The following is a 17,144-nucleotide window of genomic DNA, read 5'->3' on the forward strand; positions in this document are numbered from 1 at the left end:
ACACTATATCCCTATGAAGCTGAACAAAATACAAACTGAAATAGTTCCATACTTCCTAGAAGCCAGACAGTATATAAATGATTACTGTTGGCCCAGAGGGCTTTTTGTATTAAAGGGATAAGGTGAAAAGCATCTGGTTTTATGGTTCCTACCCTTTTAAAATAGAGGTATTTTTTCTAATAGTATTATAAAATATAACTGATTTTAATAATCAGACAAAAAAACTCCAGCGGTTCAATCACATCATCGCAGGGCTGGAAGCAGGGCGGGACTGGTTATAGGTGGATTCTGGCAAATGCCAAAGGGGCTGCTGTAAGATGCCATAGACACCCACTATTTATTAGTCATGTGGGGGGCTGTTTGGGTCTCTGTGATCGTGATCCTAAGATGCCAGGGCCCATTTTGAATCCCAGTCCAGATTTGACTAGAAGTAGGGGTAGGCAGAAAAGACATGTTTAGGGCGCAGAGGTGGCAGGGGCACTAGCCAATTTCCTCTTCTGTTTCCACCTAGTTCAGGCCCTGGTTGACCAGGAGAACCAGCAGAAGACTGTGAAAGTTAGTGGCAGTTATTTAGCAGATGTGGTCTTGAGTGAAGGGTGTTTGTGTCTGCAAAATAGCTTGCTCTGACAGGCAGTGGTGAAGCAGTGTGATCAAGGGTCTTTGGCCCAGCAATGAATCATCAAGATCTTCCTCAGGGAATCTTTTACATAAATATCTATATATATGTTGCCTGTAGGTATTATGACTGTACGAGGACTTTAGGACAAGCTGCTCTCAATAATATTATAAATATGAAACAAATTGTCTGAGGGTACATGTATGACACCACTGGTCAGCCTGAAAGTGGCAAGAGTTTAGTCCCTGCATGCCCTTTTGAAATCCACGATTTCAGGTTGACGATGGCATCCCGCACACCCCCTTCAAGATAAATAATCAGTCAGACAGTCAGTGACAAAAGACTGGGATTTAATAGGGGTCCAAGAAAGTCTGTTAAAACAGAGTGATCATCAATTTAAAATGGCCAAATACTCCCATCATATTGTTCTGTGCAGTGCAAGTTTTATCCTTACATATGTTAAAGCTGAGTCGTCTTACATGACGTCTTGTGGAGGATTCAGCATTATAGCTCAATGGGCACTAACTATACTAGTTTGTTATTAAATGTAACTTTTTCCTAGAAAGTCATTGCCTATTTCTTTATTTCAGTATCCTGCCTTTTTTCTATTAGGCTAGTTTTCTTGGCATTTTTTCTATTCCTAAATCATTAAGCTCTGTGTCTCTTGGATGAGCATCTCTACCCCTTCCATATTGGCACCTGATCATTTGTTTACAAGGCAGAAACAGATTATCATATAACACAGCCTACTTGACAACAATTTCTGTGGATGTGTGGCCACCCTTAATTTGCCTTGGATCTGACCCTGATTTGCATCCCACATGCTAGGGAAATCATGTTAATTGGACTACGGAGACCAATCCAACAAGGACCACATCAACGAGCCAATGCACTAAAAATTTTAAACCTGCCGAATTGATATATGTCTAATTTTCAACCAGATATCTTTAGGGAGGACTTGTCGTGGGCCCTGTAAACAGGCCAGGTTTCCTTTATTCATATGGTTTGGCTCAAAATAGTGCCGCTCATTTAAATTCCTCCTAGTTGTTTACAGGGAAGTTAGGTTAAAGATTAAGGATAGAGCCTTTAGAGCACCTTTACTTATGCTGTTGAAATAAATGACTGCTGTTTTACTTGCCACATAGTCTTGCTTTCTCACAAGTTTTACAATGGCACCAGTCTCCTTCAATACTAGTCTTTGCTACGTGCGATCAGCCCAAGCTGTTCCTGCTCCTTTCCTTCATTACGGGGGATTCACACTCACAATGTTGCTTTTCCATGCATCACTCTGACTGACACATGTTTCTCTTTGGCTACTTTATCCAGGTCCTTAGGGTTTTGTTTTATATGCATAAGATGTTCCTGACCTTCACTAATATTATGGTGTGAGTGTGACCCCAGGTGCTACGCCACTTGGTGATTAGCTTTTAGAGGATTTTTATTGTAATGCATATTAGAAAGTTGTATAAGGTGCTGGGACATTGGGCCCGATTCACTAAAGTCCGAAATAAGGAGTGCTATTTATAGCATGCGTTAAAAATCTTATCACTTCTTATTTTTCGCTCGATTCACTAAAAGGACACTTGTCATAATTAAGAAGCGATGTTCTTGGCGTTATTTATCTTGCATCGACATATTTTCAAGCAATATATTACGCAGCGCACAACATATTACGCAGCACGCGATATTTTACGCAGAGCGCAAAATTTTCAGAACGGTAGTCTTCAGAAAGTAATGGTTACGTGGGTAATATATTGCGCTCTGCGTAAAATATTGCACGCTGCGTAATATGTTGTGCGCTGTGTAATATATTGCTTGAAAATATGTCGTCGCAAGATAAATAACGCCAAGAACATCGCTTCTTAATGTCCTTTTAGTGAATCGAGCGAAAAATAAGAAGTGATAAGATTTTTAACGCATGCTATAAATAGCACTCCTTATTTCGGACTTTAGTGAATCGGGCCCATTGTTTGCACAAATAAAACTACTTTTTCTATATTTGTGTTCCACCAAATCTTTCTGTCTTCTTGTTTTTTATTTCCTTTCTCAACATGTAGGACATCATCAGTGTAATATGATCAGCCCTTGAACGTTTGGAATGACAAATAATAGGCTTGCTGTATGTAGGAATTTAAACAGCACTTATCTAGACAATTTCTTAGCAGGCCCTCACAACTCAGGACTCTGTAACTAGACACTTATTTTCTGCTAGAAAAGGAATCAAAAACTGTTTAATTTGAGAAACAGAAGCATTTACTAATGAAGTTTAAAGGTGTTTGTATAAGGCTATCAGATGTCAACTCAAATAACCAACTAGAGTTACTGGTAGAGTAGGCTTTGGTGGCTACTTTTGCTTTACGTTGCTGTGCATGGCGCTGACTATCATGATTACAAGCAGAAGGGCTGACAAATATTCTCCCTCTGTTACAACTGCTTCCAAATTTCAGTATAACTAAACTAAAGCAACAGTTTTACAACAATATCTGTAAATCAGGTGAAGTATACAGTACCTAACCATTCATTCCACATGACAGGCATCAGAAAAAAAATCTAATTTTTATTTTATATACCTATAAAGTTGCAGTGTGCATTTTATTTTCGTCACACACAAAAATAAAATGCAGTCTTCAGAAGTACAGACTAATAAATAAGTCAGAATAACATGAGATATATGAGATATAATTATAAGATTATATAAGTGCTAAACACACTGCCTTATTTGCATTTCCATTCACAGACTGAAATATGCTGCAACAATGCAAATGTAAAACCTACTATCCATGCTTGTACCTCTGTGTATGGTTACAGTATTCACATGCTCTGCTAATAATATTGTGTGTGCTTTATTTTCCCCTTGGGATTCTCATTGACAAGGAACTCATCTTTGGTACAGTAAAAAGGTTTTACACAACAACATGCACAATTTGCTCTAGCCCCATTAGCAACAAAATGTCATTTTCTGGTTGCCAATGGCAGTTAGAATGATAAATGTAATAATCTGCCCTACAGGAGGTTTATAAAACTAGGGACGCTATGTCCATGTTAGTTCATTGCCCTGTAACTTTCCTGGTGACTTCAAAAGTAGCAAACACTGGGGGGGCATAGGGGCAAGAGCATGCCCATTTGTTCCTGCATGGTGCACTTTTTTCTTATTAAAACACACCAGAGGCCACCCCTTTAGGTTAGAGGAATGGAGCTTCCATTTGAAGCAGTGTAGGTGGTTTTTCATGGTGAGGGCAGTGAGGTTGGGGAATGCCCTTCCTAGTGATGTGGTAATGGCAGATTCTGTTAATGCTTTTAAGAGGGGCCTGGATGAGTTCTTTAACAAGCATAGTATCCAAGGCTATTGTGTAACTATAACAATAATTAGGGGAATAGCTTTGTTCTGAACCTTGTTCTTGATCCAGTAAAAAGCCAATAAGGAGCTCCTCAACTGCGGCAACTTCATACTTCATCTTTTACTCTGGTCTGTTCTATGGAAGCCCCTACATGAGCTGTTTGTGGTGTAACAAAGTAAGTGTTTCATACCTGCCTCCATGTGAATTCTGTGACATAATTATACAGTCACAATACAAGTAATATGCAAGTAAAATATGCATATAATATATAAATACAATAGTGATCAGCATCTTTATTTAATCTAAAATATAGGGTTATAATATATATTCACTGTTGTCTTAAGAGTGCTAAATTAGATTACTTATATTTTTGTTTTATTGTCAGAGAGTTTTATTTAATTCTCCAAAAATAACAGTAAATATTTCTACATAAATAAGTGGGGCCCTTAGTGTCCTTGTAATTGCATGCAATTACAGAATTAAAGGAACAGTAACACCAAAAAATAAATGTGTATAAAAGTAACTAAAATATAATGTGCTGCTGCCCTGCACTGGTAAAAGTTGTGTGTTTACTTCAGAAAGTCTACTATAATTTATATAAATAAGCTGCTGTGTAGCCATGGGGGCAGCCATTCAAAGGAGAAAAGGCACAGGCACGTAGCAGATAACAGATAAAACACTATTGTATTCTACAGAACTTATCTGTTATCTGCTATGTAACCTGTGCCTTTTCTCCTTTTTTCCAGCTTGAATGGCTGCCCCCAGGGCTTATTATATAAATTATAGTAGTGTTACTGTAGCAAACACACCAGTTTAACCAGTGCAGGGCAACAGTGCATTATAGTTTTATTACTTTAAAGCTCTTTCATTTTTTGGTGTTACTGTTCCTTTAATGTATGCAGAGGGGGTCCAAATGGACTATGTTACAGACTCCACTCTGGCCTTCCAGCCGTTGCTTCAACCACCTGATCAGTTATATAAATCCATACACTGGATGACCATTGAAAGCTATTGATGTTCCATATCCATATTAATTCACCAATACCCTATTCAGTCCTATGATGATTTGGCATTTCTGCTCAAGGAGACAAACTTAAATCATTTTTTTTATAATATTAGGGAATCATCAACATTTAGAGGGTGCAGCTCCAGCCAATAGAAACATAACATCACTGCTGCGCAAAAACAACACTAAAATGTGATAATAAATTAGCATTTGTTTATCATAAATGGTAAAAAAAAGTTGAACATTTAGGTACCTTTTAGAAATTATACAAATGGAAGATGAACCCCATTTATGTTATAGCAATTTTTAGGAACTTATTGCCTGTCTGCATACTATTCATTCAAATGTTTACAACGTCAATCTATTATTATATTTGAAATTACTACTAAAGGGTCTTGTCAGGTATATGTGTGGTATTGTAATGAATTTTATTTCAACTCATTAAAATTCCACCATTATCCTTCATTAGACCCCATGATTAGGAATTTGTGTACAAAAATTCAAAAGAATGGAGACAGTTAGTAAATCCAAAATTATTACTGCTGACCCTTTTCCCTGAAACATAACACATATCCGATAAATACATGTGGGTCCATGGACAAATAAGAGAGACTCTGGCCATCACACTCTTGATAGGTTCCATGTAGAATAGAAGTCATTCTTTTGACCATTGGAATTGGTAAAACATTATTTTTTCCTAACATAATTGCCAGCATTTCCTTTAGATGAGTTGGCATGAGGGTTTCCACCTTGATCCTTTTGGAATATTTCTTGTACACTCAGCTCTTTCTCAAAGTCAGGCCTGTGTCTGTGCCGAATATATCTGGCTTTTCTAGCTTCTTCCAGGGATTGCATGAGGTCAGGCATTGTATGTACAGTGCGGAGACTTCCATCAGGGGCATAAACCTCCTCATCAAAAACTAGATTTTCTTTTAAGAGAGAACCCCTCCTTTGTCTAAGAGATTGAGCATTGGTATGCCCCGGTCTTTGAGGGGCAACATCTGTAGGAGATTTGCAAACAGTTCCTACTGCATTTTCAGATGAGCCTTGCTCCTCATTGCTGGAGACTGATTTATCCATCATGTTGGGATTGTCAGAGATACTCAGTTTCTCAGCAATAATATTATTAACTGCACTCAGGTTATCCTCAAAAGAGCTTGACTCAGACTCCGGTCTAGAGACAGAGGGAGACCCCATCTTTGCCCCCTTGCTGTTAACACCATCCATGAAGTCATTAATACGCATCTGTAGAGTCATAGATGAGCCAGATGCCATCACTGGTCCTACTGTCATAGCCTCTGCCTTTTTCCCTGTGCTAAAAAAACAGAAAAGGAATTTTTTATACTTCCATTAGGTAATTAGAGTTATAGCACCATAACAAGAACTGCAGTCTATTAACTAGTTGTATTTCACCTTGCTCTAGGTCAGTGCTGTCCAACTTCTGGCCTACATAGTGGAGGGACAATAATTGAAGACAGTTTTGACCACTCCCCTTTTTTAAACCGCACCCACTTCAAACAAGCCATGTTATTAGAAGAGCTTTTAAGACCATACCCACATTAATTCGGATATTCTTTGGGTCTCACCGCCGGCACGGTATCCCACTTGAGCATGCACAGTTGGGGCTAGCCGGAAGTCAGCTTTAACTGCTCATGCTCAAACGGCGTCCATGTCGGTGATGAGACCTGAAGCATAGGTTGGGCTTTTCGATAGGGACAGTTTTTAAAGTTATATACTATGCGACAAGTGAGAGTGGAGGGGGCTCTATGCAGGCCAGATAAGGGGGCTTTTCAGCCTGGGGGGTGTTATTCTCCTTTAAATTCATTATTATAAGTTATTTCTAGCCTGAAGTTGGCCAAAACTGGTCTAAAACTTGGCTTGATTAACCTCTGTTCAGATATAGTTTTACTTATTTTCCCAATCATAGATGGAAGTGAATTACCCCTCCCATATTCATCTGTTCATCTGAACCAGAAGGATCATCTGCAACTTATTATAGTTTATAACTATTCTTTGTAATATGTCTAACTGTGCATTGTGAGCTACTATGTATATTTGTATTTCCCTTTGTATTATGGGTATATAATCTGTAATGCAGAATGCATGGAACACAGGGTTTCACAGACAGGGACACACCATTCCTTAAGTCTATTTAAAATATTGAAACATTAAAAATTGTTTTGCCATAAACATTTAACGCCAACTTACTTTAGATACTGTATCATTATTTCAGAGATATAAAAAGCCAGTCAAAGTTATGATTGTTTTGCTCAAAAAGGACACTATGGGAATTGCTGTATCTGAATAATGGGTTTCTGGATAATAGATCTAAGAGCTGCACTTACATAAAACAACTGCCTAGTGCTTCCAGCACAAGCAGCATAAGCATTGGTAATCTGCCATCCATTATAACTTACCTTCTGCCACCTATTCCAGGGGCAGGATTTTGGCTCCTCCCACCCATGCTGGATGGATGTTGTAATAATCTACCCGTACCATAGTCAGGGACTTTGCCTCTAGGACTGCCAGAAGTCTTCTTGGATGCTGGAAACAAAGGTAAAAGTTATAAAGAAGGTACTTTACTAAATATATAAATATCTGTTGTACAGGCATATAAATACTGCATTGTGACACATTAGAGGGGCAGGTCACCTTAAAATGATCTTTTAAGGTGAAGTAGACAGTTGTATCAGAAGACAATTTTCAACTGGAATTCTATGTTTTTTGTTTATTTTGGTATTTCAGCTGCTATGGATGTATTAGTGTCTATGACCCTAACAACCAGATAGTTGGTTGGAATTGAAAAAATTCAAGACGAAGACAAGAGGGCAACAAAAATTAGAGTTTGACCAAAATCTAGCCTTGTAATCAAGCTGTCGTATTATTGCCAGGGTCTCATGTTAGACAGCCATCCTCCAGTGCCCTGGCCCCTTAACCCCTAACCACAGCCTTGGTTACCCTTCTGCCAACCTTGAGTTCTGCTGATCTGTTAGGCAAGAATTACCTTCTTTGATTTTCATGAGATCCTTTTGGATGCGTTTCTGCTCCTTTATCATATTGTTAACTTGGTAGAGTTGGGCTTCTTCGATTTCGTGAATGCCATTGGTAAGCCTGGCTTCTGCCCGTCTTGCACCCCGTCTCTCCGCCTCCCACTGCTTGTCTGCATTACTAGCAAGACGTTTTGAGCGCTGCATTGCTTCAGGTGCCTATAAGGAAGACAGCGCACAGTGAGGTTATTTATAATATATAGCACACATAATGATAAATACCAATTACCAAGATGAGAATAGAGGACTGTTTTGTTCCACACAGGACTCAAATATAAATTATAGACTGAACACCTTAGTGACTAAGTGAAAGCAAGCTTTGCTTGTACATTTTGGTATAAAGCTGTTTTGTATGCTGCGTATCCCAATTGTGGACTGAATAGGCCATAGTGGGCCATAACTTCCTAACCCCTTACCATTTATACAGCCCCTTCCAGCCAGGTTGAAATCTCATTGCCAAAAAAATATCTCCACCATCTGTATTTTTCCAATTTCCATACTTAGGTTTTTATCAAGATGGTTTATACCTTTTTATCAATATTATTTATTTATTCACCTGTTTGGCTATTGTGGTTAAGAGGGATTGTTGTTTGAATTTATGCACTGGTTACTTTAGTGATATGGCACTTTCCTTTCGTTGAAGTGAATACACTGATGAATTGTGCAATGATTTTTTGATGTAAGCCCTAATCACTTTATTATCTATTGATCATTTGTGTAATTGGCTTTCTGAAGTAAGCACCACTTTACTAGTAGTTGAATTTTTAGCAATTGCATTAATTCAGTGATTAATTGTAGTTATGAATTACATGTAGGACACAGTTTTTAATTCATAGATTTATTTCACCATTACCTGGCATAGACACCGAGATTCAAATAGGTGTTGAACTTATATTGGAAACATTATTGCTGGGTTGAGAGAGTCAGCTGCCTAATAACCAATCACTTAGGCAACCACAAACGTTTATAGACCAATGTTACCAATGTTACTTTTTCTAATTAATAATCTTCGCTAACATTAAAAGGGTTTTCTTTCTTCTTTTTCGAAATAACAATCATGTGACTAGTGATGAGTGAAAAACTTCGCCGGAAAACAAAACAATTTGCCAATGGTAAAATTTGGAATTTCACTTCGAATCCATGCCTGAAGAAAAAAATGTACTCATCATTAAATGTGACCTGTGCTCTGACAAACACATTTGTTGGTTCAAGAATACAGTTTTTAATATTAGAGTGAAGTATTTGCTATGTAACCAGTGTAATTTAGAAATAAACAGTACCCCATAAAAATCATGAGAGTATCCCTTTAACTATCTAACTAGGGCTATTATCACCCCCCAATAGTCCCTTTCATTTAGTTTTTCAATGGATTTATATCACTTTTTAAAAGTAAAACCCAATTAGCATAAAATGTTCAATTTAAATCTGTTGCACAGAGAAAGGCTTATCAGAACAACATTTCCGCCTAATTTTATAAAGGGCCTGTAATACTATTAAAGGTGACATTCTAGTAGATAACACATTCTAACTGCAATGCTCAATGTGATCCCAGCATTACTAAAGATTGAGTACTTTGTAATAATCCATTTGTCTGCAGAGAAACAAAACTGGAATGGACGTTCTGGGCACATCCAGTGTCACCATTTACTCTCAACAGCCACAAGCAAATGGACAGATATCCAGTAAAACATGTGACACAATAGCTATTTCAGCAGATAACATTGAGCAGCATATTTGTTTCCTTTTCACAAAGTGATCAATGACTCAAAAGAAATATAAATACAATGAGTATCAGCAAGGTGGCTGTGTACTGATAATATGACTGCATTATCATGGGCAGGGTCCTCAGTAGATGTCCGAATAATCATTTTATATATTTGAAATGAAACCTCCATATTACTTGCTTCATTGATAAAGCTGAATATTCGCTACAGTGTCTCTAGAGGACCTTAGCAGGGCAAGCAACATGGCAGCTCTTGTTTATGAAGTTATACAAAAATAAATAAGTTTAAGGAAGGAATTACAGATCATAGTATCCACCCTACATGATGCTTGGAGATCTGTAGCTGCTGCATGTAGCTGTCTAGAAATAGCTTTTTATAGTGCGTCCTATGGAGGAAAACAAACAACATGCTCCAGATACAGTAAGATCGTAAAACATTAGCTTTATGGTCATCTAACTTATTATTGCCCATTCATGTTGTTACTCATGGTCAGCATCTCAAAAGACTAATTATGAGATTTAAATATCTGCAGAGCAGGGTCAGGAGGTATGGGCGCCAAAGGCCTGGCATGCTCACTCACTGCTCCATGTGCTGCCTAAAGTATGTGCCTAAAGGTGCCCATACACGGGCCGACTATAGCTGCCGATATCGGTCCCTTGGACCGATTCGGCAGCTAATCGGCCTGTGTATGGGCAGAACAGAGCTGCCTGGCCAACCGATATCTGGCCTGAAATTGGCCAGATCTCAATCGGGCAGGTTAGAAAATCCAGTCGGATCGGGGACCATGAGCTCAAATGTAATCCGATCGTTTGGCCCCAGGGTACCCCTAAACCTGGGGCCAAACGATCGGATTACATTTGAGCTTATGGGGCAGTAGGTTCGGGGACCGCATCAACGAGCCGATGCGGTCCCCAATCCGACCGGATTTTCTAACCTGCCCGATCGAGATCTGGCCAATTTCAGGCCAGATATCGGTCGGCCAGGCAGCTCTGTTCTGCCCATACCCGGGCCGATTATAGTCGGCCCGTGTATGGGCACCCTTAGTCCCTTGCTACCCGATATCGCCCACCCGTAGGTGGGGATATCGGGTGAAGATCCGCTCGCTTGGCGACATCGCCAAGCTAGCGGACCTTATAGTGTATGGGCACCTTAAGGCCCTAGCACTCCCCCCTAAGCAAGTGAGTGAAACCCAGGGGTGAACTTGCTACCAAAGCCAGTAATGCATTCCCAGAAACAGGGACAATTCTTCCGTTAATATAGTATGCACTCCAAAATATCTTTATCCAAATAATTAAAATAGCAACTTCTTAGAACTGTGGGGGTTGAAGGTTACAAATCTAATAGATGCATTAGATCTATGAGGCGTGTGCTAATTCAATAAATAGTGGACAAGTTTAGACATAACAAATAGTAAAGATAATACACCCAGTAATAAGCTATGTTAATAATCAAGGAACCTGAAAAGTAACTATGTGCCATACTGTACTGGTACTGTGTACTCACATGAAAAGCATTCCTTTTAGTGACTAAAGCCAGTCTGTCAGATCAGTTACATGGCACAACAGTTATCTGGCTGCTGTGTGTACAGTCAAGAGTCATTAACATAGAGATATATTTAGCCTTATCCAAGCAATACACCCCCATAAGAGAGAGAGGAGAAATGTGTTTTCACAGACCATGGTGCTAGCTCCTCCTAGGAGGGTATCAATGTTCTAGAAAGGGGAGCCTAGCCTAGTGGTTACATTGGGGGTAGATGCTGATTTACTGCACACAAAACTACAGGAGGGTAGCTATTAAGATAATGTTTTCATGTGTCTGCAACTTTGTAATGAGATAACCCCCCACCCAGATAAGGTCCCCACCATATTTTGGATTGCAAGAAGCTCTTAAACTCAATTAGCCGGAAACCCTCTGTATAACTAAGTCTCTCCCTTTCTCTAGCTTCTAGCTGTGTTTCATGCTTACAGATAAGAAGTGTATTATACAGGGGTTACAGCAGGGATCCCCAACCTTTTATACCCGTGAGCCACATGTTGACAACTAGGCAAAAGTTTTTTCAATGGGCTGGCCGGGTCAATACCAGACAGGTGGCAACGCTAGCTCACCCACTTACTGTATGTCCCTGTACTGGAGACCAGAATACTGCAGGGTCCTAACCCCTCTAACCTCCTCAGTGGAGCAAAGAGCTGCTCAACTACCTTTTCCCTGAACCTGCTTGTCACTTCTAGAGTGAACTAACACATAAACTAACTCAACTTTTCCTAACTAACTCCCAATCCTGTAACCACCTCCCAATGAGGTTCCAGGAAAAACTCAAAGCACGTGTGCTATCACATTTATACAAGAACACACTGCTATCTACTGGGCACTTCTCAGACTACTAGCGAATTTACTCTTAACCTGGGAAAAGGAAGTAGTGTCACACACACAGACTGTAGGACCCTTTAGGTGACTACAAAGAACTGCCTGAACAATGGGCATAACTAAATGAGGTTGCTACACTCACCAACAGATATTAGGCAGGTTTAAAAATTGTCCAATTGATCCTCTTCCAGCAGGTCTGCTTAGGGTTGCCAAATGATCGCATCAGCTTGATTTAGCCCTGCAAATAGGAGGCCAAATCTGTCAAAGATCCTCTCATTTGGATCAAACAAGTTAATGTAACAGGCAAGTCCAATAGGCTGTGCACCCTAGGCAACCCAGCCATGCACCCTAGGCAACCCAGCCGCCTTCCCCCTTCCCGTGGGTGTTCGCGCATGCGCAATCGAGCGCACTTGTGTGCAGACATGGGCGGGTGGGACCCACTTACTGTTGCGCCCTAGGCAGGTGCTTCTTCTGCCTACCCCTAGTACCCCAAATACAAGATGTTATATCATTAAATCCATGAGTAGTTTATGCAAGAGTGAAGTCAAACAGTTAATTTAGGGTTTGTAATATACAAATTAGTGATGTCAAGAAATTGACTATATGTTATTTATAAAACATGGGATTAACTGGTTCCTTTCCATGTGATTTTTAACATTAATATCTGTGAACTGCCTTTACTGTTTGCTTAAAGGTAACCATGCGTCAGCTCCCATTTATTACCATGTATAAGTGTTATCATTCTGATTCCGATTAGGTATAAGCCGGACTGACAAGCCTGTGTCTATGGCTGCAGAGTTTTGCCTACACTGGACAAACGATGTGCATCTCAAGTAACGTCTTTAAATCAGTGTGGGTCCCACAAATGTGTGTGAGTTGACATGTCTGCAGTTAACTATGGGCCAGCACCCAAAAAAACAGACCCCATCCTACTTATGGTGGGTCTTTATGGTGCCCTTTAACCAATTATCCACAAAGTTCCAAATTATGGAAAGGCCATCTCCCATAGACCCCATTTTAATCAAATAATTCACATTTTAAAAATGGTTTCCTTTTTCTCTGTAATAATAAAACAGTACCTTGTACTTGATCCCAACTATATAATTAATCCTTATTGGAGCCAAAACAATCCTATTGGATTTAATTACTGTTTAAATTGTTTTTTTAGTAGACTTAAGGTAGGAGATCCGAATTATGGAAAGACCCCTTATCCGGAATACACCAGGTCCCGAGCATTTTGGATTATGGGTCCCATACCCATACAAGCAATGTTATATTCAACAGCCATGTGTCAGGAGATGTCAGGCCCGCTATCATCACTGTAGCTCTTAGTACATTTAGGATCGGGGGCTGCTGTTTATAAGAGCTGGAGGCTTATTTGAGTTTCCTACCCTGGGGGCATTAATAAAGTGCCTGTAAATCTTCTATAACAACCACAGAACTGTGGCTGAAAAAATACCTGTTGTATTTCCACCTTTTACTCAGCAGGTGGGGCTTTATATTTGTTTCACACAGATGGTTCTATGTAGGTTGATTCAGGGTGGTGTCTTTCTAGGTAACAATGTCAGATACCACAGTTAATAAAAGATGTTAATTAATTGGATAGTTTGCCCTGTTATTATTATTTATATAATGTCTAACCAGCGTAGATGCACATTGTTATAACAGCATATTGTTAAGAGATAAAAGGCCTCAACATGGTGCAAAGTTCAAATAATGAGCACAAACTGACATGGCTTTTGCACTTTAGCACTCTGCTGCACAATTAATACCACAGATAAAGATCTTTCTGCTTCAGAATGCAGTACAAACACCTTCACCTCTGCAATGAATACCATGCATTTGGCTGCTCTGTATTCATGAGGGGTGGGTTGTGGCAGGACATGGCCCCCCTATCCCACCCCCTAACTTGTGCGTTATTCAGGGGTGAACCAGCAGGCACATGGAGCAGTCTATGCAGATGGCTTATGGTGCTGCTTTGTAAATGACAGAGTTCTGCATTGCACTTTTTTAAATCTAACACAGGTGCAAACTGCAGGAATGACCCATCCTCCCCCCCAAATGCCAGTGCTGTATAAATGATCATCAAAAGACACAATGTTTCTTCTTGGGTCCACGTAGTAAATGAGCCCTAACAGGAGGAGTTTACAATCCAATAAATCCCAAACTCTTAGAATTCTACTATCTGCATAATATTACAATTTAATTTTAAGACAGTTTTTAAATTGCGCTAATTTTTTGTAGTATATAAATTATTTGTATTTCTTTGTTGTTGTAGTTACCAGCCTTGGAATTTTAATATCTGGTTGCTAGAATTTAATTACTGTAGCAACCAGGCAGAGGTTAAGAAGTCAGAATAATAAATAGTAGAGAGAATGTATCTATATATGTGTATGTGTATATATATATATATATATACACAAGCAATAAAGGAACAGTCAGTATGTTGCCAATCCAAAAAGAATGGTCAGTTTCAGAGGTAGAATATCAGAACCAATCATTCAAAAACCAAAAAACAATAGGATCAACTGGAAAGTATCAACTAAAAGTTTATTTAGATGTAAATTTTCACTTTTCACCCAGTGTATTATGAAATAAGCGAATCTATATAAAATTACATTTCTCACACATGGCCACCGGGCAGATAGTACCCTGGTTGGACCTTAACCAATGCAATTGGATTGTAATGACATATTTAGCATCACCCAGTAATACAGAATTCAGGTTGGTACTTACCCCGAGGTTGATGTTGATTGAAGAACCTGGGATAAATGGCTCCGGACAGTAATGGGTTAGCTATAGAGGAATTTTAAAAGGCCACTTGATTCTGATTTAACCCTTATATTCAAAAGTAAATGGGCAACTTGATTCACCAGAGCTCGCTGTTTAGGCAGGTAGCCCTGTTGGCATGTATTAGCCAATGCTATGAAGTCCTGCTCAGTTAGTGCTAACATTGGAATAGCTACAGGATGGCTAGGTGCTGGTTCCCAGCAATTCTACACATTCCTGACTGAATGCTTTACTGCCAAGCAGACAGGCTGCACAATGCATGCAATTTGTGCTGCTGGGAGAGGAGGTAATGTCTAAAGGCAGGGGCCGGCCAGGGCACTATAGTTACCACAGGAGAAACAATGAAGTGCAAATATGCAGGTTTATATGCAGGATTCAGATTACATGGTGTCACACAGCATACATTATTATACTGACCAAATGCACAACAACAACCAGCTATTCACATATTAACCTTATCATCTGATCAACAAGACTAGGCAATAACCCTGATGCCAGGAATAGGATTAGGCAAGGTTAACTCCTTCTAAAACCAACTGTCTTTTGTTTGCCATTATTCCTAGTTCTGCTTAAGACCTAAATAGTGATAGGAGCAATGACTGATGGAATGGGGCATTTTGTCTGGCACTATAATCTCTATATCTTTAAAAGATACTTGAACATGTAATGGTAATGGTATTAAACGAGCTTAGCTCTGTGATTGCCAAACCTCTTCACTTGATTTTTCAGGATTCATTGAGGTCTGGCATGTGCAGGGAGACTGGCCAATTGCTAATGTGGTGCCATTATTCAAAAAGGGATCCCGTTCTCAGCCTGAAAACTATAGGTCTGTTATTCTGACATCAGTGGTAGGAAAGCTTTTGAAAGGGGTAATAAGGGATAGGGTACTTGAATACATAGCAAGTCACAATACTATAAATTTGTGCCAGCATGGTTTTATGCGTAACAGATCTTGCCAGACTAATTTTATTGCCTTTTTTGAGAAGGTGAGCAGGAACCTCAATGCTGGAATGGCAGTTGATGCCATCTACTTGGACTTTGATAAAGCATTTGATACAGTACCTCACAGAAGGTTCATGATAAAATTGAGGAGTATTGGCCTGAAACTTAATATTTGTAATTGGTAAGTGAACTGCATGAAGGATAGATTACAAAGAGTGGTGGTAAATTGAACATTTTCTAATTGGACTAGTTTTGTTAGTGGAGTACCGCAGGGGTCAGTCCTTGGTCCTTTGCTTTTTAACTTGTTTATTAATGACCTGGAGGTGGGCATAGACAGTACTGTTTCTATTTTTGCTGACAATACTAAATTGTGCAAAAAAAAGTTCCATGCAGGATGCTGCCGCTTTGCAGAGCGATTTGACAAAATTGGAAAACTGGGCAGCAAAATGGAAAATGAGGTTCAGTGTTGAAAAATGAATGCCCTTCCTGGTGATGTTTTGATGGCAGATTTTGTTAATGCCTATAAGAGGGACCTGGATGAGTATCCAAGGCTATTGTGATACTAAAATCTACAGTTAGTATTGATGTTGGTATATATGGTTTATGTATGTGATAGTATAGAATGGTAAGTATATGTCTGTGTGTGCTGGGTTTACTTGGAAGGGTTGAACTTGATGGACTTTTTTCAACCCTATGTAACTATACATATACTCACCGTGAAAAACCACCTGCACTGCTTCAAGTGGAAACTCCGTTCTTCTAATCTAAAGGGTTGGCCTCTGGTGCGCTGATCGCTTTTATGGGAAAAAAGAACATCCCCTATCTGCCTATAATCCCCTCTAATGTACTTGTACAGAGTAATCATGTCCCCTCGCAAGCGCCTCTTTTCCAGAGAAAACAACCCCAACCTCGACAGTCTAACCTTATAGCTTAAATCTTCCATCCCCTTTACCAGTTTAGTTGCAGCCTCTGCACTCTCTCCAGCTCATTAATATCCTTCTTAAGGACTGGAGCCCAAAACTGCACTGCATACTCAAGGTGAGGCCTTACCAGGGACCTATATTTGCTTTAGTAGCCACCGAATGACACTTCCTGGAATTAGACAACTTGTTATCTACAAAAAACCCTAGATCCTTCTCCATTAAGGATCCCCCCAACAAAGTATCGTTTAGTAGATAGTTTGCATTTATACTATTTCTACCAAAGTGCATAACTTTTTGCTGCCCAGTTTTCCCATTTTGTTTTCCAGTTTTCGCTCTGCAAAGCGGCAGCATCCTGCATGGAACTTATAGTTTTGCACAATTTAGTGTCATCAGC

The 17,144-nt window shown here is 39.5% G+C and overlaps 1 protein-coding gene across 3 annotated transcripts; it reads right to left on the minus strand.

Moving 5' to 3' along the window:
• Positions 1–5,047: 5,047 nt before the first annotated feature.
• On the minus strand, positions 5,048–15,176 carry LOC100497256 (coiled-coil domain-containing protein 190). Of its 3 annotated transcripts, XM_004913769.4 has the most exons (5): positions 14,832–15,176; positions 12,238–12,333; positions 7,965–8,166; positions 7,378–7,504; positions 5,048–6,275 (listed from the first exon to the last, which is right to left on the minus strand). In XM_004913769.4, the coding sequence occupies exons 3-5, from the start codon at positions 8,152–8,154 to the stop codon at positions 5,648–5,650; spliced, it is 945 nt and encodes a 314-aa protein (XP_004913826.2). In that variant the 5' UTR covers positions 8,155–8,166; positions 12,238–12,333; positions 14,832–15,176; the 3' UTR covers positions 5,048–5,647. The 3 variants fall into 3 exon arrangements, with proteins under 3 accessions (XP_004913826.2, XP_002933820.2, XP_004913827.2); XM_002933774.5 differs by lacking the exon at positions 12,238–12,333 and having other exon boundaries at positions 14,832–15,175; XM_004913770.4 differs by lacking the exons at positions 12,238–12,333; positions 14,832–15,176 and adding an exon at positions 8,861–9,103.
• Positions 15,177–17,144: the final 1,968 nt, after the last annotated feature.

This window comes from Xenopus tropicalis, chromosome 4 (assembly GCF_000004195.4).
Source record: "Xenopus tropicalis strain Nigerian chromosome 4, UCB_Xtro_10.0, whole genome shotgun sequence".
NCBI lineage: Eukaryota > Metazoa > Chordata > Amphibia > Anura > Pipidae > Xenopus > Xenopus tropicalis.

Excerpts from the sequence above, each read along its gene's own strand:
- LOC100497256 (XM_004913769.4), bottom strand. The coding sequence starts at position 8,154 with ATGCAGCGCTCAAAACGTCTTGCTAGTAATGCAGACAAGCAGTGGGAG. Across the intron at positions 7,505-7,964 it reads TCTCATGAAAATCAAAGAAG|CATCCAAGAAGACTTCTGGC; the intron begins GTAATTCTTGCC and ends CTTTGTTTCCAG. Across the intron at positions 6,276-7,377 it reads CCTGGAATAGGTGGCAGAAG|CACAGGGAAAAAGGCAGAGG; the intron begins GTAAGTTATAAT and ends CTGTTTTTTTAG.